General features: G+C 54.8%; 2 protein-coding genes across 2 annotated transcripts; one reads left to right on the forward strand and one right to left on the reverse strand.

Annotated features, from left to right (window-relative positions):
• Positions 1-1,202: 1,202 nt before the first annotated feature.
• On the forward strand, positions 1,203-23,814 carry CNKSR1 (connector enhancer of kinase suppressor of Ras 1). The gene is made up of 21 exons (XM_084652340.1): positions 1,203-1,300; positions 2,364-2,521; positions 2,804-3,006; positions 3,808-3,892; positions 7,974-8,015; positions 8,150-8,269; positions 8,348-8,407; positions 9,212-9,280; positions 11,337-11,465; positions 11,912-11,997; positions 14,094-14,221; positions 15,396-15,577; positions 16,261-16,291; positions 17,955-18,127; positions 18,903-18,976; positions 19,372-19,443; positions 19,991-20,064; positions 21,259-21,323; positions 21,559-21,688; positions 22,371-22,552; positions 22,641-23,814. Exons 1-21 carry the CDS (start codon positions 1,249-1,251, stop codon positions 22,848-22,850), a joined length of 2,325 nt encoding a protein of 774 aa, XP_084508466.1. The 5' UTR covers positions 1,203-1,248; the 3' UTR covers positions 22,851-23,814.
• Positions 23,815-25,974: 2,160 nt separating this feature from the next.
• LOC311510242 (claudin-23-like) lies at positions 25,975-26,574 on the reverse strand (the record flags this gene model as incomplete). The annotated part of the gene is made up of 1 exon (XM_084609767.1): positions 25,975-26,574. The coding sequence occupies one exon, from the start codon at positions 26,572-26,574 to the stop codon at positions 25,975-25,977; it is 600 nt and encodes a 199-aa protein (XP_084465893.1).
• Between the last annotated feature and the right edge of the window lie 794 nt (positions 26,575-27,368).

The raw sequence follows: 27,368 nt of genomic DNA on the forward strand, positions 1-27,368 counted from the left end.
ACTACAATTGGGTAATAACATAGTAAAAGCCCCCTGATTGGTTAAGAACTTAGATTGGTTAATAATTAAATCACACAGTGTTTTGATATCACATGCTGCAAAGAGCCGCCGGAGACCCATTAAAGAGCCACCTGCAGCTTGCGAGCCTCAGTCTGAGTATGACTGGGTTAGACAAACACCTGTCAGGGATGGTCTAGGTGATACTTAGTCCTGCCTCAGTGCAGGGGACAGGACTAGATGATCAGTCGAGGACCCTTCCAGTCCTACATTTCTAAGATTCTGTATTTCTCCAAGTATCTACCAAGGTGAATCCATTTTACAGAGAGGGAAGCTGAGGCTAAGTGACTTGCCCACGGTCATGCACTGGGGCAGTGGCTGGGTATAAAATCCAGGAGTTTCTAATTGCCAGCCTCTGCATGAACCAGTAGGACATGCTCCCGGATGACATGCAGTCATCAAGGCTGGTGTTTGCTTTAATATTTAGAGTGAGGATGTGATGTTTAGCCACACTCTGTTAGTAATAATGCTTTGTACTTTTACAACACATTTCCTGTAAGGATCTTAAAGCACTTTACAGACTTAAACTCTCATGATTCCCCTGCGATGAGCTGGTAGGCCAGCTATACTTATTCCCATTTTACAGGTGGGGAAACTGAGACACAGAATGTCAGTGGTGAGCATGTGTTATAGGTGCCGGATCTGCAGAGGCTACCTGTGACAGCCCCTGCTCGGGGACCTTGCTTCTTTAGCTCAAGTTGTAGCTGCACAAGACCTCCTTTTGGTTCCAGGCACGTCAGCCAAGATAGCAGGTGTTGTGTAAGTGACTCGGCCACGATCAGATGAGGACTCTGATGGAAGATGGAGCTCCTGGCACCCAGTCCTGCCCTCTGCCCACTAGGGCACGCTCCCTCACTGGCCAGGGCTGAGGTAAACAACCTACTGTGGGTCTGTGCCTTTAAGAGAGTCAGGAGGCAGCCTGGGGGGGACTGGGTGTAACCTTGTTGAATCAGTGAGACTGGAGGGGGTTGGAGGCTGGACAATAGTTCTGAGCTGGGTTGCTAAGAGCTTGGAATTCCCCATGGGGAGGGGAGCAAGGGACCTCCAGAGGGGGGCGGGCCTCACCCTGCTGAGCGGCAGGCAGCTGCACCAACCACAGAGCTGGCTGGGACTTACCTGGTGCGGCTGCCTCCGCTCAGGTGTGTCCGGGAGTCCTGCCCCTGGACAGACTTTCCGGGAAGGGAGCTGGGCATGGAGCCCATCGGTGCCTGGAGCCCTGTGAAGGTGGCGCAGTGGCTGAGAGGTGAGTGTGGTGGAGGTTTCAGGGCTGGCCAGGGGCTGGAACAGATTGTCCGGTGGGGGGTGCTGAGAGCCATTGAACCAAACTGTAAACCCTGTGTGTGATGGAAACCACTTCAAGCCAGCAGGCATGGTAGCACCCCTCATTCCAGCACCTGTGGCCAGGGGGTGCACTCCAGCCCCTAGGGCGGGCAGGCGGCTGCCCGCTCCCACGGCAGAGTCTGTGCTGGCAGGAGGAGCTGTGCAAGACCTGCTAGGAGCAGGAGTGGCTGAAACCTTCTGGGGGGCCCTGGCAGAGGCGGGTGAGACTCATGCGGGCATGGCATGGCTGGGCACGGCTCGGATCCCTGCCCTGGGGGAGGAGAGGCATTCCTAGGAGAGGATATACAGTCCAATGCAGGGAGGTGCACATGCTGGGGTGGGTGGATATGCAGCTCTCTGGGGACCTGCCAGTAGGGAGGAAACAGATCTGGCAGCCAGGGAAGGCAACTGGTGTTACACACTTGGTGGGATGGGGGAGAAGGTAGATCCGGAGGTTCTGTTCTCCCAGTCTCCTGACACGAGGACGAGGGGCCCATCAGTGAAACAGAAAGGGGACAAACTCAAAACTGCCACAAGGAAATATTTTTTCCCCACAGTGCGCAGCGAGATGGTGGAACTCACTGCCACAGGATGCGTCTGAGGCCAAAACCTCCGCAAGACTCCAAAGGGGTTTGGATGTGTTTGGTGGATAACAGGAATGTCTGGAGTTAGACGAGTTAATGCTATTCTGGAAGTGCATGCTTCAGGGCTTAAGCCAGCCTCTAACTCCTGGGGTTAGGAGGGTTCCTTCACCGTGCTCTGAAGCAGCGGGTGCTGGTCTCTCTCCAAGGTTGGCCTAGGTGGTTTCTGATCGAGCCTGGCAGTTCCTGTGCCCCTGAGGGAGCGGCGGTGGTGAAGGCGAGCGGACAGGAAGGCCTGGCAGAGCTGTCAGCAGAGGGGAAATCCAGGCTGAGGTGGTGGTGGCAGATGTCTGGACGTGGGCAATCTGGGAGCAGCTGGGTAGTGACTGCGTTTGCCCCTTTCAGGCCTGGACAAGGTGCTGCAGCAGTATCCCTTTGAGACGTGGTCCCTGACCGGGAACGATTTGCTGCAGCTGTCCTATCGGCGCTTGGAGGAGCTGGGCCTGAGGTGTGTTGGCCATCAGGAGCTCATTCTGGAAGCTGTGGAGCAGCTGTGCGTGCTGGTGAGTGAGCGACTGTGAATCTGGAGTGAGGCCCGCTCCCGATCTCCAGCACCGCCTGCAGTGAGCGACGGTGAGAGGGTTCCCTCCCAGGTCTCACCTGCGGCCTTGCTTCCCAGAGGGAGGGAGCTCTGGGATTCAGGGGATGGGTGGATTTCCCCCCCCCAGCAGTTTTGGGGAGCAGTGCAGAGTTGTGGGGTGTCTGCCACCCTCAGTCTTCATTCTGAGCCGCTCCAGGGCTGGCTCCTCTCTCCTCTGCTGAGCTAGTTTGGATTGTTCCCCCAGAACTACGAGCTGGAGACCACCAGCCTGGGGACGCTGACGGAGAAGCTGCAGCAAGTCGCTTGGACCACCCAGACCCTCATCCTGAGCCGCAGGAAGGTGACCGCGTATGATGGCGAGGCCATCGAGACGCCCTCCCCGGACCTCCTGGCCTGCATTGCTGAGCTGATCACGGCGGCCAAGGGGCTCTTCACCTGGCTCAGCAGGTACTTGCTTCCCCAGTCTGCAGAGGCCAGGGAAAGAGCATGGAGAGACTGGAAGGCCAGGGCCATGTAAGGAGGGATCCCACATGATAAGGAAGGGGATCGCTGAATGGCACGGGGGGCAAGCTACAGGCCTTCTGTTTCTGTGGGGTTTGCATACACTGTCTTTCCAGAGGTGGAAAGGGATGCCAGACCAGTGCTGTCAGGACTGGTTGCGTGGCAGCCAGTGTCTCCCTGGCCAGAGGAGGATGGTCTATTAGCACAGAGGGCCAAGGCTCCACTCAGTGACTGGGGAGGGGAGGGCTGTGACCACGCTATTCTTGATGATGGTGAAAACAGCAGCAGGCCAGCCTGGAGCCTTCTGTGCAGAGAAAGGGCACATCATGGGCAGTGGCTGGACAAGGGTCCTCTGCCCGTGTGCTTCTGCCCTGGAGGGACCCCCTCTTGGGGCCAGAGGGGAGTTTCGTCTCCACAGCCTGCTCACTCCTTTGCTGAGCCTCCCCACAGCAGAAGTGGCTCTATGGGGTGTGGACACCTGCGTGGTAGGAACAAGACTGAGACTCCCAGCTTGTTCCACTGGGCGCCCGGCAGCTGCCCACTGCAGGCGAGGAGCTCTGCGTTCTGTCACCGGCTGTTTGTGCCAACTGGGGCCCCTTCAGAAAGCTCCGTAAACTCCTGGAAGACTGTGTTTAAACCCCTGGCCCGAGGGGAGGACGGTGCCTCAATTAACTTGAGGCTCGTTGGGCCCTCTCCTCTCCTGCCTCCGTTTATCTAATGACTCCGTCTCACTCACGCACCTCATAGGTATCTCTTCTCTCACCTGAATGATTACTCAGCCAGCCGGGACATTGTCTCGCTTTGCGGAGAACTGGCCCAGATCCTGCAGAAGGTCAGTAACGAGGGTTTAAAAATCCCAAGAAACCAAAGCCAGACTGTGTCAGGGTTGGCATGTTTGTGTGTTACCCCTGAGATGTGCAGGGGGCCTGTGGATATGGGTGACGTCTCTTCAGTACTCGTGTCGTGCCGGGGTGTCTCATGACCTCGGAAGTGAGAGTAGGAGGGGCAGAAAAGGAGGGTGGCCCAAATACCATGGTGATGGGCACAGTGTAAGGACTGACAGTCACACACACCGCACACACTTTTCTCACTAGCAAACGATCAGTGAGATGTTTCCCAAAACTTCATCAGGATCTCCCCTCCAAAATGTTCCTCCTTGGCTGATAAATACCCCCTTTCCCAAGAGAGCGTGAACTCCTAGCGGGACTGGGGAATCTATTTATTTGTTCTTATTTCAATTCAAAACATTTTCTCTTAGTCTCGGCAACACTGCTTGACCAGCAAATATTCTGGATGCTGTCAATTTAACCACTGTGTTACTAGCCCCTGGGATTTTAAAGCTTCTTTCCCATCCTCTAATTTGTCCCTCGTCATGCTTTGTCTGTGCATCTCCCTCAGCTCAGAGAATGAAAATTGCTCATGTCTGTTTCATGTTTGTTTCAAAGTCCATTTCACTTTTGGGCTGTCCCCTGCTGCAGTGTTTGGGTTACTAATGCTTTAGGTAGATGTTGTTTAATAATGTGTGTTTTCATTACAATTTAAATCTGTACTGGAGACCTTCCTGTTGCTCTTAGTGTGTCCATACATCTAAATGTTGGGCCACTTCTGAACAGACAAGTGAACCTTGCACCGGTTCAATAGTATATTTTTCAGGGATAAAGCCGCTTGTGTTGATAGACTAGCCCAATGTCCAATTTGGAGATTGTCGCTTATAGAGGAACCCAGCCATATTCTTCTGCATTATGATTTTTATCCGTGAAATCTGGTTCATTTCATAGGCAAACAATTTGCCCTTCCAAAGTGTTTTTATCGGACACGGGGCGCCGTCCCCTCTGTCAGGGACGGGTTAGCGGTAGCTGAGTTAGATGAATGGATATTGGTGGAAGGATGGAGAGTGTTAAAAGAAGGAATCTGACTGGAGATTATAAACTGTCAGCTGATGGAACAGATAACCATACCCTGCCTTTCAATAGTTCCCTTTCCCTACAGTTCTCAAACTGATTTACAAACATGAATGAAGCCCTATTAAATAAGTCAGGGTCACCCACATGTGTAGATAGGGAAACTAAGGCACAGAGATGAACTGATTTGCTCAATGTGTCAGGACTAAAATGCCTGAATCCTGGCTCCTCATCTCCTGCTCGAACCACTAGACTCATGACTATAAGCAAGTCGCTGCTGAAGGGGTGTATGTCGGAGTGGTGGTATTTGGGTAATAGGAAGGAGTGCTGTTAACTACCTTCATCCTCCAGTTCTCCTCTGTTCACACGTCTTCTGCAGTGCTCCTTCATCTTGCATTCACAGGCTGCGAGATGGTAAAAGCAGACTCGGGTCTCGGCATGCCTTCTAGCCAGCAATGCCTTTGTAGTCCACAGGGCCCAATGGGATCCCAAGTATGTTCTGACTCTTCTAACAACTTCTTGGACCCCAGCAGGGCTCTCCAGCTAGAGTAGAAGGTTAGCAGGAAGAGGTACCCACCGACAGCAGTGCTGGTAGTTCAAATCCTAGGCATGCGCCTTTCCTTCAAGAACCCACTTTAGGGGCAAGTCCATGGGTACCTGGGGAGCCCATCAAGGAAGGATCAGGGAGGGACAGTAGGTTTTAGTGTTGCAAACATGCTGTGAATGCTTCCTGGAGAGAGGTCTGGAAGTGGAGCATCCGTGCCAAGTGGAGAGACCGCGCTTTGCCTGGGGTGTATGCCATCAGGTCACTTGAGCCCTCGTCGGTATCTATCTTGGGAATGGCCTTGCTTTATAGAAAGGTTATGGCAGTGATTCACAGCTGGCCAAAGGAACGTGTGTCCCTGAGATGCCCAGGGAAGGCTCTGTGCCTCTGAGGTGCTGCCCAGGGGAACGTGGGATATAGGGGATGAGAGAGCCATGGGTGTATCCGCAATCGGACCCCTGGCCTGCCACAGCTCAGTCAGCTGCAAGGAAGGAAAGAGAAAATGACCAGTGTGAGCAGGGAAGGGACAAGGAGATAAACAACATCAAAGTGGGGGTGGGGAACTGTTCTTTATATAACCCTGTGATTCACCCTTTGAGATCAGGTTCCGGGCTGGGGGGGAGCTCAGTTGTCCGTAAGACTCAGCTGAGCGAAAGGGAGGAGAGAGACTAACGGGCCGAACCAGAGATTCAGGGGACGCTGTTCTGCTGAGCCACAGGTACTGGGAGCTAATAATTCTCCTAAAGATCCTGGCCTGCTCAGGGTGGAATGCAGAGTCTGGGGCACCCGCAGGAGAGGGCGTGTCAGGAATGGGCTCTGGGCTTCTCTGGCTTTGGAGACAGGGCCTGGAAGCGTGGAAGGGACGGGTAGCTCTGAGGTGGGGGAGGGGAGATTGTGACATGGAGAGAGATGGAAAAGGAGACTCAGAGAAACCTTAATGGCTTGTAAATGAGTGGGAGAGGGATGGAGGGCAAGGGGACAGGGTCTGGGGGGCAGGAGACAGGGTGGAGGGCTAGGGGATGGGGTCTGGGGGGGAAGGAGGGAGGGTGGAGTGCTAGGGGACAGGGTTGGGGGGGCAGGGGCAGGAGGGTTTAGGACTGTGGGGCAGGAAGAAACTGACCCTACTAATAACCTAAAAGTAGAGCCTGCTGGGATATTTTAGGGTTAGAGCCAAGATCCACCCGTGCAACAGAAGGGCGCTCAATGCCTTGCCTGCTCTACCTTGCTGTGGTTCACACCTTCCTCTGCCATGCTAAGCCAGGAGGTCCCTGCCATTGTGCCCTGCGGGGTGGGGATTCCTTTCTGCTCCCAGATCCAGAGGTTGGTGTAACTGTGTCTGAGCAAGAATGGCCTCAGTAAGGCATCTCTCACCCATTACCCCCTGTCCCCCATCCCATAACAATGGACTCTTCTCCCTTGGGGAGGGGACGGAGCCTTCCAAACACCGACTGCCCTCTGGACAGACACCCCTCTGTGTCTAGCCCAGCGGCTGCCCCACATTCTCGCCACGTGCGCTGCCTGGGTTGACCAGTTCATTCTTATTTCCCATCTCCAGGGTGTTTCCCCCACTCCTGCCCTCCAGCAATCTCCTCTTGTCTTAGTCACTCTGATCTTCCAGTGAAATTCCCAAGAAGAGGCTGGAGGTGGGGCCTCGGGGCCTCATCCGAAGCCCCTGGAAGCCAAAAGGAGACTCTCAAAGGTCTGTCCTTAGAGCGAGGAGTACCTCCGACAGCAACTCGGATCCTGGATCCTCTTTCCGTTGCTATACGGAGTCGTGTGAGGGCTCAGCGCAATTGCCCAGTGACTCCCCAGCCAGATTGTCGGGGAGTCGGGTGCTGCGTGGGCGGCTGCGCGCTGTCCGCCCCCATCCGGGCTAAATGGCAGAGACTAAAATGACCTCTTGGCAGAGTACCCGTCTCTGGGAGCATGAGTATCATCAGCCCACCTGCAGGGGCCAATCGCCTGTCCTCGAGGATCCCAGTGTGCTCCTTAGGCCTAGATGTGATCGGCCAGGCTTTCCCTCCCCCAAACACGGGCTTTCTCGCAACACGCAGCCGCTGTCTGGGAGGAGCCAGGCGGCACTGACGGGAGTGTGTGAAGAATGGCGTCTCCGTTGGAGACAGCTGGAGGAGTCGAGGCTGGTGGAATGCAACAACCTGCCCTGGAAGCGGGCCAGGATGCTGGGGTTAATCCTGCTGCTGCTCTTAAAAACCAGTGCTGAGAAGTCTTTCGTGACCACACAGCCTTACGTCTCGCCTGGAGGCCAGCGGCACGGCACCCTCTGGGACAGGGCGGGGGCATTGGGAGAGGAGCCACCAGCACCTGGAACCTGTGGGCTGTGTTGTGATCCCCACCGTCATCCCAAGCAGGGCCGTCATGATCTGCTCCTGGCTTGGAAGAATCTCGGGGAGTTACAACATATAAAAGCTGGATCGACCTAACTTATTGCGTGTCTCTCGTTCTTCTAGGACTGCGGAGTGTCTGAGAGAGAGAACCGGATCCTGCTGATTGTAAGTATGGCTGTGCCGCTGCCGTGTGTGTGTGTGTGTATTCCGCAACCCTTGAGGTCGCTGCTGCCCTTCTGTAGAGGCCGTGAGGTCCTGGCGGGTTTCCAGAGGAATGAGTCTTTCCTGCTGTCCTTCAGTGCAGGCACCTCGCGGGGATCTGTGAGAACATCTCGAGCTGCAGCCCGGCAGCCCTGCTGAACCAGACTGCCATCTTGGAGAGCGTCGACCTCGTGCCCACCGAGCCAGAGGACAGTCTGGTGAGTCCGCTCCTCCGCCACTGGCTCACGCTGGGGACTCGTTTGACGTTTCCAAACTCTGTCTGTCCCTCTTTGCAGGGCATCGAGATCAAATCCACTAACTCCTGCCTCCACTTCATAGCGGGAACCGCCACTAAGGTGAGAGATTTGTCGGGGCCGGGCGGGGGAAGATGGCTTCTGATTTGGTCTTTCCAGCCTGCAGGTGCAGGGAGATGGCTCAAGTTGCGGTGGGGGTGGGGGAGGTTTAGATTGGATATTAGGAAAAACTTTTTCACTAAGAGGGTGGTGAAACACTGGAATGCGTTACCTAGGGAGGTGGTAGAATCTCCTTCCTTAGAGGTTTTTAAGGTCAGGCTTGACAAAGCCCTGGCTGGGATGATTTAACTGGGAATTGGTCCTGCTTTGAGCAGGGGGTTGGACTAGATGACCTTCTGGGGTCCCTTCCAACCCTGATATTCTATGATTCTATGAACTGGTGTCCCAACATAGCCCCCTTCTTAAACCTGCCTACACTGGCCCATAATGAGCAAAATCCATTTTCCCCCTGGGTATCAGAACCCCCTGGGCTTGTTAAGGCACCAAACCCTCTTCCTGAACCAGTTCTAGGACATGGGCTGCACTGGACAGGACTTGGCTGAGTCCTTCCTACTCAGCTGCCTTGTGGCCGTGTGTCACGCTAGCCTTGGCCAAGGCTTCAGCCGGCGCCTTGGTTCAGTCGTGTCCTCCTGCGCTCACGCCTGTGATTGAACGGGAATCGCCCAAAAGATCAGGCCTGCGAGTTAATGGTTAATCCCCCTTTCCTGAGCCCCTCTGACTTACATCAGCCAGAGAGCTGCTTAACTCTGATTAGGCCGCAATGTAAGTGGCTTGAGAGCTTGTCTCCGCTTCCCAACGAGCACGGTTCTGACACCGCTCGGGTCTTTTCCTTGCCTCTCCTCCTAGTCTCCAGCTGACGACTGCAGCCAGATCCTGCCGGGGGATGAGATCGTTCAAGTCAACGGGCAGGTGGTGGTAAGTATGTCCCTGTCCTCGCTCCGTTAGCTTGCTGGTCTCTTGGGACAGCCAAAATCCTACTAGGAAAGGGGGTCTCTGAGTGTAGCTGCAATCATGGCTGATGTGTATGGTCTGCCCTGGCTGATCCTCATCTGTGTTAAAGTGGGGAAGAACCTCACACTCGGTAGGGGGTGCAGCCTGGCCTCTGGTTAGAGTGGGGGGCTTTGGGTTCTAGTCCTGACTCGCTGTGTCACCTTTGGCAAGTCATGTTCATTCTCTCTGAGTCTGGTGGGGCTCCCCACGTGCGAGACTCTTTCCCAATGGAAGGTGTGATCCCAGCCCCGAAGGGATCAGGCTAAAACTCACTTCAACTCTGGGCCTCGCGGACCCCCTCCTGGCAAGGGGATCGTGCTGGCTCCCCCTTTATAAAAGGCTCTGAGGTCCTTGGATGACAATGCAACATATCCCTACTCATGTTTACTAAGACTGGTTGGTTCCCACTTAATTGCCCTGGACCCTCTTGACTGTAGGAGTCAGATGCCACTGGGATGCTAGAATGGCTAGTTTCCTTTATTAGAAAGCCTGGTGCTAGCTTTTTTTTCTTTCCTCCATCCCCTCTTCGCTCTCTGACTCACATGCTGCATGGAGGAGAAGCAAATGCCACCAAAGCCTGACTTCCCCCTCCCCCTCCTCCATTCTAAACACAAGTGCTTGGGCACACCCAGGAAACAGGTAGAATCGCTGTAAGGAACCCAGTGTTTCTACCCTGACTCTCTGGCAAACCACATGCTCAACAGACTGAAACCAGATGAGAGAGGGGGAGGAAAGGAGGGTTTCAGGCTCAGTGCTGGGAGAGGCCAACACCCAGCACTTGGCTGAGCTCTCCACGCTTACAAACATCAGTTAATTTAGCCTCGTAAATCTCTACTGCCCACTTGAGTGGGGTCAGAATCGTTCTCTCCATTTGACCGTGAAGCATCTGGTTAGGTGGGTGACTGTCTGCTTGAGCTGGTCAGAAAACGGGTCTTTTCCTGTGGGTAGAAAAGTTGACTTTTCAGCAAAAAATCAAAATCTGAAACAACTGGGTTCAGCAATGGTGCTGCGGTACCCCCTGGGAGTTGTCATTTGAGTGCTCATGCTCCCATCTCCTCTATACCTGGGCTCCCTAGTTGGACTATATCTCCCATGATGCACCAGTCTCACCTCTTGGGGAAAGCAGATGGTGCATGACAGCATCTCTGGCTGTGATGCAGCATGGGATATATAGTCAGGCTGGAAAGCCCAGCAGATAGAGGAGACTGGGGACATGAAGCAGCTGGACTACAGCTCCCATGAGGCACCACAAAAGATCTATCCAAAATGAAAAATGTTTCAGTATTTGAACAAAACCTGAACCTCTTTATGGGCATTCAGGTTTGCAGCAACAATAAAATCAATTTCCACAGAAATCAGATACTTAGAAAAATGGAAAAAATTGTTCCATTGAAAACCAGTTTTCATGGAGAATTTTCAGCCGGCCCTCCTGCTGACCCTCTGACAGGGAGGACCGGCTGGCTGGCTGCAGGCTATTAGCTGAATGTCTCTGACTTGGCCGGTGGTGCTGCGGAAATGGACAGTGAAATGAGAAGGGCATGGATGACTAGCTTACGAAACTGCTTTGATGGCCAGGCGTTTAACTGGGTTGTCACGTCGTTTGGAATCCCTGGTGGGCATGGTGGGATTGCTGCTGGCTAGCTGGATGTCTTGTGAAGTGCGTGGTTGCTGAATCACACGACTATAGATTCCCTTGTCTGCACCATGGAGCTGTAATAGATGCAGGTGTCTAAACCCTGACCACTGCTTGTACCAGGTGCCTAGGGAGAGAAACATCCCCTTTCTGAAATCCAGTGGCTCGTGGTGCTCGTGGTCCAGAGTAATAGTTACCAGACACGAGATCAAACTGATGGCCTCACCAGCTGACAGAGCCCATGTAACAGAGTAGAATGACTTGCAGAGTTGCCTGTTTCAAACAGCCCATTCAGTGTGATTCGGCCTGTGCTGGCGATGAGCACTGACCTGCTAATCCCATGTGTAGGTGGGTTGGACTCGAGTGAATCTGGTAAAGAAAATACTTGAAAAGCCAAACCAGGTGACGTTGGTGCTGAAGAAGATTCCACTAACCTCTGTGGGGTCCCCGTGTTCCCCCAGGTCTCCGTGCCATCAGGTGAGCCCGACCCGGTACCCCCACACCCCCAGCATGAGGACTGAACCTTTACTTGCTGTGCTGGATAGGCAGTGACCGGCTAGGAACCCAGTGGTGCTGGGCATTCGGAGGTGGATCGCAGGGCCCTCTCTGCCTGGTCCCCAGGGCTAGCTGTTGCTGCATTGCTGTCTTTTTGGAGGGGGCACCAGCTCCCATCCCCACCCAGCGTGCCTCATTGTGCTGGCTGGAGGCTCCTTCCTGGGGCTTAGCAGTTCTGCAGCTACCCTTTCATTCCAGGCCCTATCTTGGGTCAATGCTTTTGTGAAGTGCCCCGAGTTTCCTCTGACTCAGTGCTGAAGGCTTTGTCCCAGCAACACAGAAGAGCACTAGTGTGGTGACCCCGCTCTGCTGTGTGTCTATTGAGCTCTAGGGGTGCGCAGGATGGAAATTCGCTGACTGTTTTATAGGCACCTGGCAGCTTCTTGGGTGCTGCAGAATCTCCTGGCTTGGAAAGCAATGACTCTCCAGTAAGCTTGGTCTCCCTGCCTTCCAGGTAAGAGCCCAGAACCTTAATCCAAAGTGACTTCCTGTTGCTAATCTTTCCCTAGGCCTCTCTAGCGGCTCTGCCCTGTGGCTGTGTTGGGAGGAGTGACGAGTCATTGTCTGTTCATCACAGAAAGGTGGGGCGGGCAGGGACCTCAGAGGTCTAGTCGAGCCCCCTGTGCTGAGGCAGAAGTCAGTAAACCTAGAATCAGCATCTCTCAGATGTGACCACTAGGGGCTTTTCTTGCAGCCATGGGGGGGGGGGGGGTAATAGCCCCTCCCTCTCCCTGTTGCTCCTGGATGCACCGCCCTGGTGTTATCTGCTGGGGCGGCCAGCCAGGGTTGCGCCCTGCCCTCCTCTGGAGACACTTGGGGCACAATGCTGGAGGAGCAGGCAGCCGGTGAGTTCCCCACCTTCCCTGGGGCGGTGGTGCTCAGGCTTTTGGCTTCAGCCCTGGGGTGGTGGGCTGGCAGGCACTGGCAGGGCGGCTTTGGGCTCCAGTCCCAGGCTCTGGCCCCCTGCTGCCTCCCGCAGCCCCTCATCCAGGGCTTAATCTGCTGTGAAAAGTGATACCTGTATGTTTGTTAATTTCACTTTTCACAACAGACTTATTGGCTAGCAGAAATCAGGTATGATGATTTGGACGTGTCTAAGTGCCTCTTTCTTTGTTTCTCCTAAAGCTAATTAAGTATTTTAGGAAAAAGTGTGAGAGTGGCCACCAGCAAGAGTTGGGGGCTGCACTCTGGGCCATCAAAAAATTTGTCCTGAGAACCCCTGTCCTAGACTATTCTTGACATGTGTTTGTCTGACCTGTTCTTAAAAGCCTCTGATGATGGGGCTCCCACAACCTCCCTAGGTAACCTGTTCCAGTGCTTCACCACCCTCCAAGGTAGAAAGCTTTTCCTAATATCTAACCTAAAAATCCTAAATCTCCCCGGCTGCAAACCAAAGCCAATTACTTCTTGTCCTACTCTCAGTGGACTCAGGAAAACAATTGATCACAGTCCTGTTTATCACAACCTTGTAGGTGTTTGAAGTCTGTTATCTTGTCCCCTGTCAGCCTTCTCTTCTCTAGACTAAACAGGCTCAATTCTTCCAACCTTTTCTCGGTCGGTGGTGTAAGTCAAAGACCCTGCTTCTGTAGGTTTGCTCAGGTAGAGGGTAGATCTGATAAGATCACCGTCACCAGAGCAAGGTTCCTGTTTTCAGGCTCGCATGCCAGGGAAATTTGTAATGTTGTTGTGAATTAATAAGCAAAACTATTTGTTTCCTTAAGGATCTTCTGTGGGAAGGGGTGGGGAGGTTGAAACGATTAAAACAACCCTCCTCTCTCCTCCGCATCCCATCCTTCCCCAAATGCAAAGGTTCCTGTTTCCAGGGAGGAAATGTGGTCGAGCTTTTGGATCAGACACTGGGAGTTGGGACTCTGGGTTCCATTCCCAGTTCTGTCATAATTTGCTGTGTGACCTGAACAAGTCACAGCACCTCCATGCCTCAGTTTCCCCATCTGGAAAAGGAGGAGGAGATGTCCCTTCCTCACAGGGGTGTTGTGGCCTTGCTAGGCAGTGTTTGCCTCATGGATAGGGCCCTGGACTTCAACTCCGGAGACTTGAATTTTATTCCTGGCTTGGCTGCTGGCCTGCCAGGTGACCTTGGACAAATCACTTTAAATTTAAAAAAAAAAAAAAAAAGTCTGTCCCTCAGTTTCCCCATCTGGAAAATGGGGATAATTTATGAAGTGCTTGGAGATCTAGGGCTGAAAAGCACCACAGAAGATCTAGGCAGTATTTATTTATTTATTTTATGTTTTTATCTGGAGCCTCGCACTTGTTTTGCCCCACTGACTTTTCCATTAAGTAACATTTTGTGTGGGAGAGGAAAATGATGCAGCATCAGCTCCTAGATCGCACGTATGGTGCCAAAGGTAAAAACGGCCCACGTGACCAGCACCGACCGGCATTGCTTTGCTGAACTGAACTCTGATGAAACGCTCCCACCCACACACCGTTGGGGCTTGCAGGGTGGCGCGATCCTGCTGAATAGCAAACATACCACAGGGTTGGTTTGCTGTCAAGTGCTAGCTAAAGGTTTCTCCTCTCCTGAAGCGTGATCGCCGGGTTGGAATCGGGGCTGGACTCTGCGCTGGATCTCGCCACTGACGAAGAGGAGGAGTTTGTCTCAAGCCACCCCAGAGAGGAGACCAGGGACTTCCTACGGCAACTCCCCACTGAAGGTAGGAGAGAGCAGATGCCCTCTGCATCCTGTGGAAAGCAGCAAGCCCTCCTCTGAAAGGCTTTCCACACTGGTGCGAGCTCTGCTTGTTGCAGGTTAGTGGGACTGGATTGTGGGCAGATACTTGGCTGAGAGTCCTGTGCCCTGTGCAGAGCAACACTGGGACCATAGGTGCCGACTCCGTGGGTGCTCTGGGGCTTGAGCACCCGTGGGGTGGGGGGGGGAATAGGGGGTCCTCAGCACCCACCAGCCACAGCTGTTCGGCAGGGCCCCAGTGCTGCCAGCAGAGCAGGGAGCAGCTGGCAGAAGGTGCTGGGGGAGGGAAGGGGCGCCGTGGGGGAAGGGATGGAGAGGGGGCAGGGCCTCGGGCCAGAGCGGGGATGGAGCACCCACCAAGGAAAAATGTCAGCACCTGTGACTGGGACTCCTGTTATAAATGGCGCCCGCCCCGGACACTCTGTCTGCCTCCCGTACAGCGCCGTGCACATTTGAGGCCCTATCTGATCCTCTTTGTGCTACTGTGATATAAGTAAGTCAGGAAAGGGACCAAGCCAACTGGAGTCAGGGCAGGTCTAAAGAGTGCTGCCGACTGCTTGGAGCGGAGGCCTGGGTATCCGGCGTCTCTTCCTGGCTTGGGTGCTGACTCACTGTGCAACTTTAAGCAAGTCCCTTAACAATGCTGTGCCTCAGTTTCCCATGTGTAAAACAATACTGATAGTACCCTCCTTGCAGGGCTCTTCTGAAACTTTCATCAACTAAGATTCCCGGAGATCTCCTGAGAGATTATCCATTGTGTGATATGTGCAAAGGTGCTCCATGTAGGGCACATGCAGAGCATGTGGTAACATTGGTTCTGGAGGGCCAGCTTCCCCACAGAGCTTGTTTGGTTTACATGGCCATGGGGTGGGGGAAGTGAGTTGAGACTACAGTGTTCGGGTAAAATGTGGCATGGACGATACTGCGCTTCAAGCCTTAAAGGGTAGGCCCCTTGCAAACCTCAGGGCTTGAGCAACTGGAATGGCGCTCATGTTACAGAATAGAGGCTTTAGTGGGGCCAGCTGGGGATCTGGCCCTAAATTTTTAACCAGCTGTCTGACCTCTCCGTGCGAGTGAAATACAAATTGCTATGTGGCTCAGAGGTGTTGGAGTCCCCCTGACCAGTTTGATCTTTGCAGGCGCTTCAGCAGCCCCTACGTTGGAGATCCAAGCTTTGGGGGCAGGATTTGAAGGGCGCAGCTCCCCCATTGCTGTCGCTCCAGCCAGACCCAGCACCTTGGAACTCGGATCTAAGGAGTCCCCAGAGAACGGAATTGGGAGCAGAAGTCGGGGACCAGAATCTCCCGCTCTTCCAAACAAGGTGAGAGGAGAGCGAACGAGCCTAGGCCAGTCTCTTCCTGTGTGTCTGTACAGTGACAACCCCCTGGGCCTGAGGTGGCTGAGGCCTCTAGGCACTAATGCAGCACACACGACTAAGATAAACATGGATGGGGTTGAGAAGGCCACATGGGCTCCTAATGTTCCTCCCCTGTTAGACCAGAAGGAACTCCATTAGAAATTTAAAAGGCAACAAATATAAAACTGAGATGAGAGGGAAAAAATCTTTAACTTTGTGTGTGGTGAACTTGTGGAACTCACTGCTGCAGGATGTCTGAGGCAAATAACTTAACAGGACCCTCATCTTCATCCTTAAAAATGATTGGGATTTTCAAATGTGCTCAGGGCTGGCCTACTTCTGTTCCCAATGAAGTCATTGGGAGTATACCCTACCCTGCAGTTAATGTCACCTGGTGGGCAGGCAGCTGCATGCTGAACCAGCTATAGCCCCGGGTGCTCTAAGCAAGAAAGCTATGATCACCCAGCCGTTTCCCGCATACAACGGCCAGCCAGCGAGTGCATTGTCTGCTCTCCACTGGCAGGCCAGTGCCATAGACAACGGCGTCTCCTGCACTTTATCGTCTGCCTCCCAAAAGCCTAGTGAGTTGCTTGCATGGCCAGGATCTTTGTAACCACATGTATCTGTGTCCTCTCCATCCCTTTCAGAGCAGCACCAAGAGTTGCTCCAGGCAGAAAGGTGAGTGGCCTCCTCCCGTCCCCCTGTGGGTTTGACAATCTTGAGCATTTTGAGTTAACCAGGGGATTGGAGCATTTCCTCCCCTTTCACAAAGGATTGTTTTTCCCCAGGCCCAAGGCGCATTCTTAGGTTGCACATTAACTTGGCCACAGGGCCGGTGGCCCAGGGCAGCCCGCCAAGGAGGGTGCCGTGCGCAGGGTTTGCCTGAGTCCCGGGGGCTGACCGGGTGAGCAGCAGCGTCTGGAGGGGGCGGGGGGGACCTGAGCTGCAGGGGGGCAGTTGGACAACCAGCCAGGTGACTCCTCCTGATCAGGGCTGCCCCTCCTCCCTCCTGCTGCTCGGCACTGGGAGTGTCCTGTTTGCTGTGCAGAGAGATGGGGGCGAGGCTGATGTCGGGGTGTCCCCCTCCCCCCACCCATGAACCCGGTCTGCACTGAGCTGGGGTGACAGGACGGGGGGGGGGGGGAATCTGTCCATGCTGCTGCCTCTCTGGGTCGGGCAGCTGCCTGTGTCTGAACAAGCCTTCAGGCTCCTGATCCTGAGGGCTTTCTTAAAGAGACAGCACGCTCCTACTCACTCAGGCGCCATGCACGCACGCTGTCTCTCCTCGCTCCCTCCGCCCCCCCCAGCCCCCTAGGGGTGCATGGGGCAGAGGAGCAGCAGTCCAGCAGGGGAGCGCCGGAAGGGGGATGCAGGAGTGTTAGGGGTGAAGGGGACACAGTGCAGGGGTTAGGAGTGAAGGGAGAGTGGGGATCCCGGGAAGCCCTTGAGGGCCAGGGGCAATGGGGGGGAGGGCACCAAAATGCACATTTGCCCAGGGTGCGATTTCCCTAAGGCTGGCCCTGCTTGGCCACACAGCCCAGAGGGAAGAGGGGTCCCGTGGGATGTGACTACCCGGCGTTCTGTGCAGCTTGGCCGCGAGATGCAGAACGCACTCAGGCTGCAGAGCCCCGGAAGGAAGGGCTAGACATGGTGCTTGGGGCTGCAGAAGTGGTGTCCGTCTGGTGCCGCTTCTCTTGGCTGCGGAGCAGAATCCGGGTGTTTCTGTTCTGAGCCTGGGGCTGGGAGAACCTGCTCTGATCCTTTCTCTTCCCCGCCCCACCCTTCCTCCCTCCGTCCTCTGCTCCTTGGTGAGCTTCTGCCGCGGAAGCAAGGGGCTCAGCACTGGGCCGAGCCAGGCCTAGTGCCGGCCGGCTGTGCTGTTCCAGTCCCCTCTCCTCCCCCGCCAGTGCAGCTCCTTCCCCATCTCCTTGCAGCTGGCTGCCAGCTGGTATAGTCCATAGTGGTTTTGGGGGATGGAGAGAGTCCCTCCAGGGGCTTGGCTGAGAACCACCAAGCTTATTTCCTTTGTGACCAGAGGCAGACTGGGATGAATGGCCGGCGCATTTACGGGCGGGAGCAGCTAGGGCCCAGGCTCACCATTGTCCTGCACCAAAAAGCATGGGACTTTCCCCACTGCCCTACAGGGCTCCTCTGTGTCTCTGCTATCCCCTAGCGGTGAGAGGGTGCAGGGGGTGGGGGAGCCTTGCAGAGAAGCCACTATGAGACTGCTGTCGGGGCAGGGCTGGGGCAGGATTCATGGGAAGCGGGTGGCTCCTCTTTTGGAGAGAGCTCCCCTCGCTGTGCCTCACTCCCACTGCCCCCCTCTCCTCCTTCCTTGCAGGAGTGGCTACCAGGCTGAGCCGCCGGCGGGTGTCCTGTCGGGAGCTGGGCAAGGTGGACTGCGACGGCTGGCTCCTGAAGAAGAAAGACCACGTGGGATTCATGTCCCAGAAATGGAAACGCTGCTGGTTTGTGCTGAAGGGCCACATTCTCTACTGGTACAACCAGCCCAGTGTGAGTGTGTCCCTCAACGCTGGGGATTAGTGGAAAGGGGCAGGTCGGGGGGTATACAGAGGTGCCGTGTCCTCAGGGGGCTTAGGGCGGGAGGGAAGAGGGTGTTGGCTGCTGGACTCCAGAGATCCTGAGACAAATCTACAGGGACCGTGTAAAGTGAGACAAGTTAGAGTTCGCTATGCTCAGAGCCTATTGGACTGCCCCAGGCCTAGGTCAGCCCAGCCACTGTTGGGTTAGGGAGTCTTTGCAGGTGTGCCGAGGAATCAGAAGTTCAGAGAAGGGGGGAGAGATTTCTGTGCCTCTCCCTCCCATTAGCGGCACCTTCTCTCCTGGCCCAGTTGGTGCATGTCCCCAAATGAGACTCCTCTACGCTCCGATAACTCAGTGAGCCAAATTCAGAGGTGATCTGTAAGAGGGGTGGGTGGGTGTAACAGCCCCACAGAGAGGGCTGGAAGAAGGTGGATCCTGCACCAGCTTTGTGGGCTTTTTCCCCACTCTCTGACTCCACCAACCCCATTTCTAAGGAGAAGCCTGATCCCTTCTGGAAAGCGCATTCAGGTCTATGTACTGAAAGGCCAGATAAGAAGAGCCTGGGGATTATTCTTTATTGTTATAATACCCAAGGACAGCATGACGTTGATTTACCTTCTTGGTACAGTGGCTCTCCTGGCCACAGAGTCCCACATGATGCCCCAAAACCAAATGAATCTTGCTTCTAAATGCCAACGGCAGCAAAGCCCCCTGTGTGTGACGTGCCCCTTGTTTCACCGCCCAGGACGAGAAAGCCGTAGGCCTGATCAATGTGTCGACCTACGACCTGGAAAGCACCCGGGAGCAGAAGAAGAAATAGTGAGTACGGGAGATGCTGAGCAGAGACCTCAGCTTCGGGAGAGGAGGGCGAATTTAACCTGGGAGAGGAGGACCCTGAAGCACGGGTGGCGTGGGAGCGCTCTCCGTAGGGCAGCACATCCGTCGGAGCGCTTGGTGCCAAGCCGATTAGCCGTACGCAACAGTGCAGGAGCTCTGTGTGGGGAGAAGCTCCCAGCTGCTCCAGTCCCCGCCTCTCCAGCAGGAGGCGCTGAGTAACAGTGCTGTAGGGGAAACAAGCAGCCCCCTCCCAGCAGCTGGAAATGGGGCTAAGAATGGGACACCTGTTTCACTCTTAACTAGGGGGTAGTTACAGCTGCCCGCTAATACGGGAGGAATTTGTGGAAAATGCAGCCGCATTCTTGTTCTTCTTTCAGTGTCTTCCAGCTCTGCCATGAGAAGTACAAACCTTTCGTCTTCGCAGCAGAGACTCTGGCTGATCTGAGCATGTAAGCAGCCGGGCCGGGTTGGGGCAGGCCAGGCTGTCCCTGCATGAATTTGACATCGCTAAGTAAACACCCTGCGGTGATCCATGCAAACCATGACTGGCCACAAAACCCCTCTCCTTGCTTGTTAAAATACCCGGATGCAGTTAAACTCCAGCATTCTTGGGAGGGACTGAACCAGCCTGAATCCACAGTTCCTGTGGTCACTGGAGGCTGTGTCCAAATGGCCGGTACGATTCAGTGAGGGCCGTGGTTCTCAGGCTGTGATTTGTGGAACCCGCCCCAATGGGCCACAGACTAAAATGCTGTGGGGACCATGCTTTGGAGGGTTTGGGCTGCCGGGAAGGGAGGTGGCTGTGGAAGAGGGCCTGTGGAAGAGGGCCACAGATCTCTCATTCCCAACGGGTTGCAGAAGGAAAAGGCTGGAGACGCATTGGTCTGAGATGGCTTTCGCCACACGTGAGGGGGTGCATGTGATGGAAGGGGAAGTGCCTGGGAACCTGGGAGGGGGTCTCTTTGGTGACTGTCCGTGATCTGTTTGTCTTCCCAGGTGGGTGAGTGGTTTGATCACCGCAAAAACCAAATACAAGCTGGCCCAGGAATCGCTCCCACATAGAGAAGAAGGTAGGAACCAGGCACCTTGCTGAACAGGGCTGGAACCCCACATGTGAACCAGCTATTACATGCCATGTCCCTACAGGGTGACTGGATGAGCCCCTCCCAGAATCCTCCTGACTCCAGTGGGCTCCACTCCCGTATCTACGTGAGCTGGGTGGGGGCAGCAGTGCTGCAAGTGGTCTGAAGCGTGTGTGGGGCGGAGGGTCTCTCTCGTAATCTGGGAGCAGCTGCTTCGGGAAGACAATGCTTAAAGTGCACCCCTCAGGACACTGCTCTGTTTTCAATTGGCTGGGTTTGTAACCCCCACTATTCCCCGCCCGGCACGGGTGCACACAGACATTTTAAGTACTGGTGGGGAACCAAAGCTCTTGGATCTTGGAGACCAGTCAGTCCTCACTGCCTCTGGCTTGGGGGTCAGCGTGGGCCCTGTGGCACCCTAGGGTCTGGTCTCTTCTCCAGAGTTCTGTGCTCAGCTGGTGAAGGCCCAAATACACGGTGACCGAGATCCGAAAGGAGGATCAGACAAGAGTGATTCGCGTGGGAGACCTGCAATGTGGCATTGGGACTCTGTGCAGTGATTGCTGATTCATGGGCCTTTTGACAAAAGCGAGGGGACCCCAACTTTGTGGGGGACCCCAACTTTGTGTGCAGGGTAGGACCTTTGAGACTAAAGAGGGACACCCCTGAAAAAGGTGGTGAGTTTGGGGTACAGGGGTCGGGGGAAAGGGTCCTGCTCTGCATTGACTGCTGGCACCCCCCACTCCTCCCCGCTTTGAGACCAAGAATCCAAAGATGTGGGCGAGCCAGGCTCTGTTCCAGCTTCCAGTCTTTCCTTTCCTGGCCTGGGAGCAGCTTGCTGCACCTTACGGTGGGGAGGGGGTGAAGACGAGAATCCTATTGCTGAGCCATGAATCCTCCAGTCAACAAGGGGCAGCAGGGCTGGAGCGATGTTGGGTGACAAGACGCAGTGCGGCCTAATGGTTAGATGGCCAGCTTGGGGACCAAGAGGCCTTGCCCCACCTTCCCACTCCGTGGGGATCATCCCCAGCTGGCAGGCTGGGCCCCTTCTTCTCGCTAAAGTGCGGTGAGATCCTTGGATAGAAGGCGCTGGAGAAGGGCAGCTTGTGCTGGGCAGGAGCAAAGGGTGGTGGCTGGTCCAGGCTTTCCCGCTGACAGTCCCCTCTGCGCGTCTCCCGCCAGACTGCTACAGTGAGACGGAAGCTGAGGATCTTGACGACGACTCTCCCAAGCCAGGCTCTGATCTGGTGAGCGTCACCGGGGACGGGGGTGGACTCTACCGTCCAGCCGGGGAGAGCCCTGGCCCTGTGTGATGGGACATGGGATCAGCTGTTGGCCCTCCCTTTGCGGATGCTGGCGGGCGGGGCTGCGTCGCGGGTGTCAAACGCGGCTCGGCAAAGGGCGAGAGGACGGTGGCTCTTCCCAACCTTCCTTGCTGTTGGGGGGCGGGGCGGGTCTTTAAACAGAAATGTTCTTCCCCAGCTGCCAAGGAGAAGGGAGCTGCTCACCACGCTGGAGAGAGCCCAGCCCAGTGCTGCAATGGGGAGCCCTGACTCCACCGGCCCAGTGGGGAGCCCCGTCCCTGGCAGTAGCAGGCCCTGCTCGCCCCTGGGTAAGTGCTAGTGAGATCAAGCCTGGATTTAGGGCCGCTGTGCGTCACCTGTGCTCAGTGTGGCCCCCTGGTGACTGATCCAGGTAAAGCAGTTAGTGAACCCACGGCAGACTCTGCTCACAAAGTTGGTTCTTTCGCTCAAGCAGAGCGGGCTCCGGGGGGCGGGGGCGGGGGGTGGGTGGGGGGTGTTACACAAGTGGGTCCTTTCTGGGGCAGGTCGGCGGGAGGGTGCTGAATGGAGGGCGGGGGAGGGGTTGTCAGGGCTTCTCCTTTGTTGTGGAGAATCTCCTATGGACACCCCACCCATCCCCTTTCTGTTCAGCCTTCCCCCAGGATCTGGTCTGGTGTGTCCCCGTACAATTGGTGTCAGAATGTCCAAAGGGCCATAGATCCTGTTGTGGCACCAACATGCCGTTCCATGAGCTAGCCGCTGTGTCTGGGGAATGTCATATTTCTCCAGCGCCATCTGTGGACGTTCTTATAACCCTCTTGACCACGGAGAACCAGGGTCCTGAACGGGCTGTCATGCTGAAGCCTGATCTGCTTGGGGCCATCCTCGCAGCAGGCATCACCTGCTCCCCACAAGTCCATCACCCTGGCACAGAGGCTGTTCCAGCCCCACTCTAACTCTATCTGCTGTGGCTCTCTTCCCCCGCCCCCTTCCTCCCCCCGCCTTATGCAGACTCCCCTGGCGAAGAACTGGAGTCCCTAATTAAGTGTCTGAAGCAAGGCGGGGTGTCTCTCATCGGCACGTGCCAGCTCGTGACCCACGAGCAGTACCGCAAATCCTTCATCAAGCGCAACAAAAACCCCCAGATCAACGAGAGGGTTCACCTGGTCCGGGCTCTGCAAAGCACGCTCAAAGTAGGTGAAACGTTCAAGCCCCCTCGCCGTGTAATGCCCTCTGACGCACAAGCACTGAGCCGTGGGGAATGTTCTTTTCCTTTTGCAGGCGAAGTTGGCTGAGCTCCAGATCCTCAATCAGCTCCTGAACGACTCGGAACTGACCTCGGAGAAATTCAGACACTGGAAAGAAGAGCATCAGGAGTTATACCAGGAAATCCACCAGTGGTGGGTGCACCAGCCAGGCCAGGCTGAAGGTCTAGAAGCAGAACTTGGCGCTGAATCCAGTCCACAGGAAGCTGCCGGTGCGAGGCCGTAACACATGGAAATAAGGCAGATCCCGGGCAATAACGTTCCCTTCATGAACCTCACTGCAGGGAATAACACGTCCTCCTCTCATTCCAGAGAGAGAGTCCTGTCATCTCGTCCCATGAAGAAACATGGTGCTCTGAGAGCAAGGAGGAATGCTGCTTGCTCACAACACGCAGTGCGTCAATGTAACTGGAAAGTGGGATGCATTTTAAAAACCCCGTTTAAGACACCTTAGAGCAGGATTTTATGTAGGGAACCACTTTTGACAAAGCCTTGTAATTCCAAGGACTGAGGGAGGAATTCTCGGAATGGATCCTCGGTTGGGTCTAAAGAGAATTGCTTGTTTTAAAAGAACTGCTGTTTCCATTTCCCAGTGATGTTTAATTAATCTGCATCCATATACTTCACTGACTAACTGACCCCAGCTCTGTGAGGCCAGAACAGTCCCTCTGGGTATAATTCTGAGACTGGGATATTCAACATGTTGATGCCTTGGCATTTCTCATCACTCGACATCCATCCAGAGCCCGATCAGAACCAAGAGCCCGTGTGATGGAAGATCTTTTATGGATAGAAGGATCAGAGAAGTGCTGCCTGGCCCCCTCTGGCTCTGCTTGTGGCGGTAAATATTCATTTGATAAAGAAAGGCTGGTTTTCATATATGTACAAATAATTCTGTGTAACAGTATTTGTGAGTGGACAGAGTCAGACTCTTTAAGTGCCATTCTGTGCTCTGCTACTAACTCCAAGTGTGACCTTGGGCGATTGCCTTAGTTTCCCTATATGTAAAAGGGGATAAGACAGATCTGCCTCACAAAGCTGCTGTATACTTTCATTTATTCATGTGGCCAAAGCTCTTTGAGCTCCCCTGCTGCAAGGCCTTGTTACAGATGTAGGCTGGCAGTCTGAGCCCGAATAAAGATCTGATCCAGCTCCCCTCGAAGGCGAGGGATGTGTTTGCTGTTGAGTGAGCTCTGCTTTGTTCTGTTTAAACATCCTGGACCAGTCTACCATGCATTGGAAAGAGAGCCGACATCCCCCCTTCTCCCCCCCCCCCGAGACGTGTGCTGTCAGGGTTCCCGTTACGGCTCTAAAATGAGCTGTGTAGATGTCACTTTAACATTGCTTCCCCTTCATCCCCCAGTTGTCAGAGCCCAAGCACCAGCCTGAGCCGCAGAGGGCTAGTGCTGTAAAAACAGCTGTGTAGACAAGTCTGAGGAGACGGGCTGGGAGGCTCACTCCTGACACAGCGTCGACAGGCTGACAGCAGCTGGCTCGCTACAGCCCTGCCAGTAATTTGAAGTAAAAGATCCAGCTGTGTTCTAGTATTTTAACTTTGCCATTTTTATTTTTTGTTAATCAAGTGCCTGAGCCCAAGTCCCTTTCCTTTGCTGGCAAATCAGTTCAGGGCCTGTTCTAGCTAACCTCAACTCTTACAGGGACCCAGGTTTGAGCTACTGAAATGCACCCACCCTGTCCCCCTACATGTGAACCAGAAGCTGCCTCTAACAGGCATTTCCTTGGTTGCTTAGGGCAGGAGACGGTTGAGCCTCCGTCATCTCATTATCTTCAGCAGCTGCCAGGACTGGAGTCCACTTGGAAGCTCAGGGAGAGTCTTCCTCTTGCTTTCAATAGGCTTTGTTGCCTGAGCGTGCCTTCACCCTAAAGTTACCACCCTCGCTGCTTGGTTCTGCTGCCCCAGCTTTCCGGACAGCCGGAACTGGCTCACCAGGGCATTAAGCTGTTCCCTTGCTCGCCACCTCGCTCTAATTCGGTAACTCCAGTCTCAGCTAGGCTCTGGGCTTGTTCCTGTTGGGATGGGGAAGATCCCTCCATCCCTTGCGAGCTTCTGAGAAAGGAAAGCAGCCATTGTTCTATTTTTCTATTGTCAAAGCGGTTTTCTTTTTCTAAGCACTCTACCCTGCCAGATTTATATACAGCAGAGGTTCGATTTTATGTATGATCCAACCACTTCTCTGTTCCATCCTTAACCTCTCTGCATCTGGCCACTTATAGCTGGAATAGACAGGGGTTGCCTGAACCAGGCAAGGTTGGTTTTCTTAAGCCATGAATAAAACTGCGTTGATGACAGGTCCAGCTTTGCCTCCTTTTCTTAGATTTTAAGTTTTGGAATAGCAGCCTGTCTCTACAATGCAGGGAGTAGCTGGCTCCACAGAGACAGGATCCCAAACCCCTCTGTGCAATAGTCTCTCTCTACCCCTCTTTCCTTGCTTTCATCTCGCTTCAGGGGCTGGCCTCTCCTGCCTGGAGGGATATTCAGCCCCTCTCAAGAGGAAATAAGATGACCCTCAAAGAGAGGGACTATGCTAGGGTGCTCTGGAGGTGGGTGATGTCATCATGTGTTGTGTTACCTGAGCACTTCCAGGGCCTCAGACCAGAGCAGAGTCTAGCTAGGGCCGGGCCCAGGGAGAGCAGCTGAACACCGCTGGCCTCTGCTTGAGGACCAGAAGCATTTGCATGCCTCCTTCCCACCCTCCACCAGCAGCAGCAGGCACCATCCCACCCCTATCAAATCTGTGCTTGGAGAGTCCCGACTCTGCTGCCAGCTATGCTCCTCCCTTATCAATTTGCTTCGGCTGGATTACCTCTGGGTCAGCCCCCACTGCCAGTTCTACACCCCAGCTCCCCCCAAAGCTGCCCTCACTGTGCTTCCCCTGCCCCTTACAGATGTGACACAGCTGGAAGTGTGCACTCCCCTTCTGCTGCACCCTCCCTCAGCCCCTTCCCCCTGGTTGTGGGGGGGGGCAGTTTTCAAGTAGCATCAGGGAGACAAATCTACAGGCTAGTAAAACCCCAAAGTTGGCACGGCCCCTGAGACACCTCATTAGGGAGACGATCATCAGCCCATCTTTAAAATCAGCTTGATTGAGGGTGTTGATTTTCCCTGCCTGGCCAGCCTGTATAATCCTGTTACCAGCAATGCCAGTCCTGCGGGGCTGAAGATGTGCAGCTTGATCCTAGCGCAGCAGGGTAAAGGCACAGTCATGCTCAAGCGGCTACAGCAGGAGACCCACATGGACTCAGTGCACAAGGAAAAGACAGTTGTAATCCCCCAGAGAACAGTCCCCAACCCCCTCAGTTTCCTCTTCCAGCTTCCTGGTAGCCCCCCCTCAGTAATCCACCTGATAAGGAGCCGCCACATTCCCTGAGCTGCTTTCCTCCTTCCTTTGGAAATTGACAGCCAGACAGATGCCAGCCACGATCTCAGCTACTCCGCCGCTCCAGCCAAGGTAGAGACAGGTCCCGAGCCGGAACTTGTCCCCTGCGGGGGCCTGGGGGTTGGCCATGTTCTCTAGGACTTCGTAAGCCATGTAAGATGTGGCGCATAGATACATGGCTCCAGAGAGAACCAGCAGGAGTCCAGCAGTTCCCGTAAGCTTGGGGTTGGGCTGGTCTGTCCACCAGCGTACCCCCACATGGGCTAGAGAGTAGCTCAGGATCCCTGTAAGCACTGAGATGACAGTGAGTGCTCTCAGCATCTGCATGGGCCAGGAGATGGCAGTCTCCTGGAGGATGGGTTGGCACGCCCTGCCCGGCACACCGATCACCTCCACGCAGCTTTCCCACAGACCATCGCTGAAGGAAATGTCCCGTGGGAAGCCGGGCCGCCTGGAGAATTCTCTCCACTGCGGGGTCACCGTGGCTGCCAGCAGCAAGACCCATCCCATGGGAGCCAGCACCAGTCCAAGGGCCACGGAGCCAGTTGCCATGGTCTGATGAGAAAGAGCCCAGGTCTCTTAGCCTCTTCAAGGGGGCTCCCTCGGGCTGGGATGAAGAGTCGGGCAGAGACGCTGTGCAATCGGGAAGGCGTTTTCTGGGATGCACGGAGCGGAAAGGAGAAAGTCGTCGCTCGTCTCCAGGGTGCTCTCAGGCCGGGCTGGAGGCTGCTGGAACCCGGGTGAAGATGTTGGTTATGGTTCTACTGTCCACATCACCTTGACTTTGTAAATCCTCTGTCGTGAACACGTTTCCTTCCTAACATTTCAAGCCTGTTGATTAAACGTTAAGTGACCCCCCCCATGCCCCCATGTTACACATTAACATTGCCCCGCGTTCCGCTCTGGCCCTAGATCGTGGCCAGACATAACAAAAGGCTCTAATCATGAATATGCACCAGGAAGGGGCCCCAGTGAGCAATGCTCTATTGACCCCCACCCGAGGTAACTGCGGGGAGAGTGCCTTCTGTTAGACCGTTTATGCTGCTTGGATCGCATCAGCCCCAACATGACGCCTCTGCCTGTACCAGGGCTGAACTTGGCCCAATAGCTTCATGAAGGGCAAAGAGGTTGGAGGATTGGGGTGGGGGAAGGGTGTGAGAGAGAAATGGAGAAGGGTGATGAACACCAGCATTTGCATTGTGCAAGAGGGTATGTGTCTGGGTGGAGGATGGGTCTTGGGGAAAGGGGACCTGGGAGAGCTTGGGTGGGTGGGACAGGGGCTTTGGGTGGGTCGGCTTGGCTGGGAGTGTACAGGAAGGGGAGCTCTGGAAGACTGAGGGACATGG

Source organism: Lepidochelys olivacea, assembly GCF_965140295.1.
Source record: "Lepidochelys olivacea isolate rLepOli2 genome assembly, chromosome: 19".
Classification (NCBI taxonomy): Eukaryota; Metazoa; Chordata; order Testudines; family Cheloniidae; genus Lepidochelys; species Lepidochelys olivacea.

Coding starts and splice junctions, on each gene's coding strand:
- CNKSR1 (XM_084652340.1), top strand. CDS start 1,249: ATGGAGCCCATCGGTGCCTGGAGCCCTGTGAAGGTGGCGCAGTGGCTG. Junction 3,893..7,973: donor TGGCCCAGATCCTGCAGAAG/GTCAGTAACGAG, acceptor TCGTTCTTCTAG/GACTGCGGAGTGTCTGAGAG. Junction 8,408..9,211: donor TAGCGGGAACCGCCACTAAG/GTGAGAGATTTG, acceptor CTCTCCTCCTAG/TCTCCAGCTGACGACTGCAG.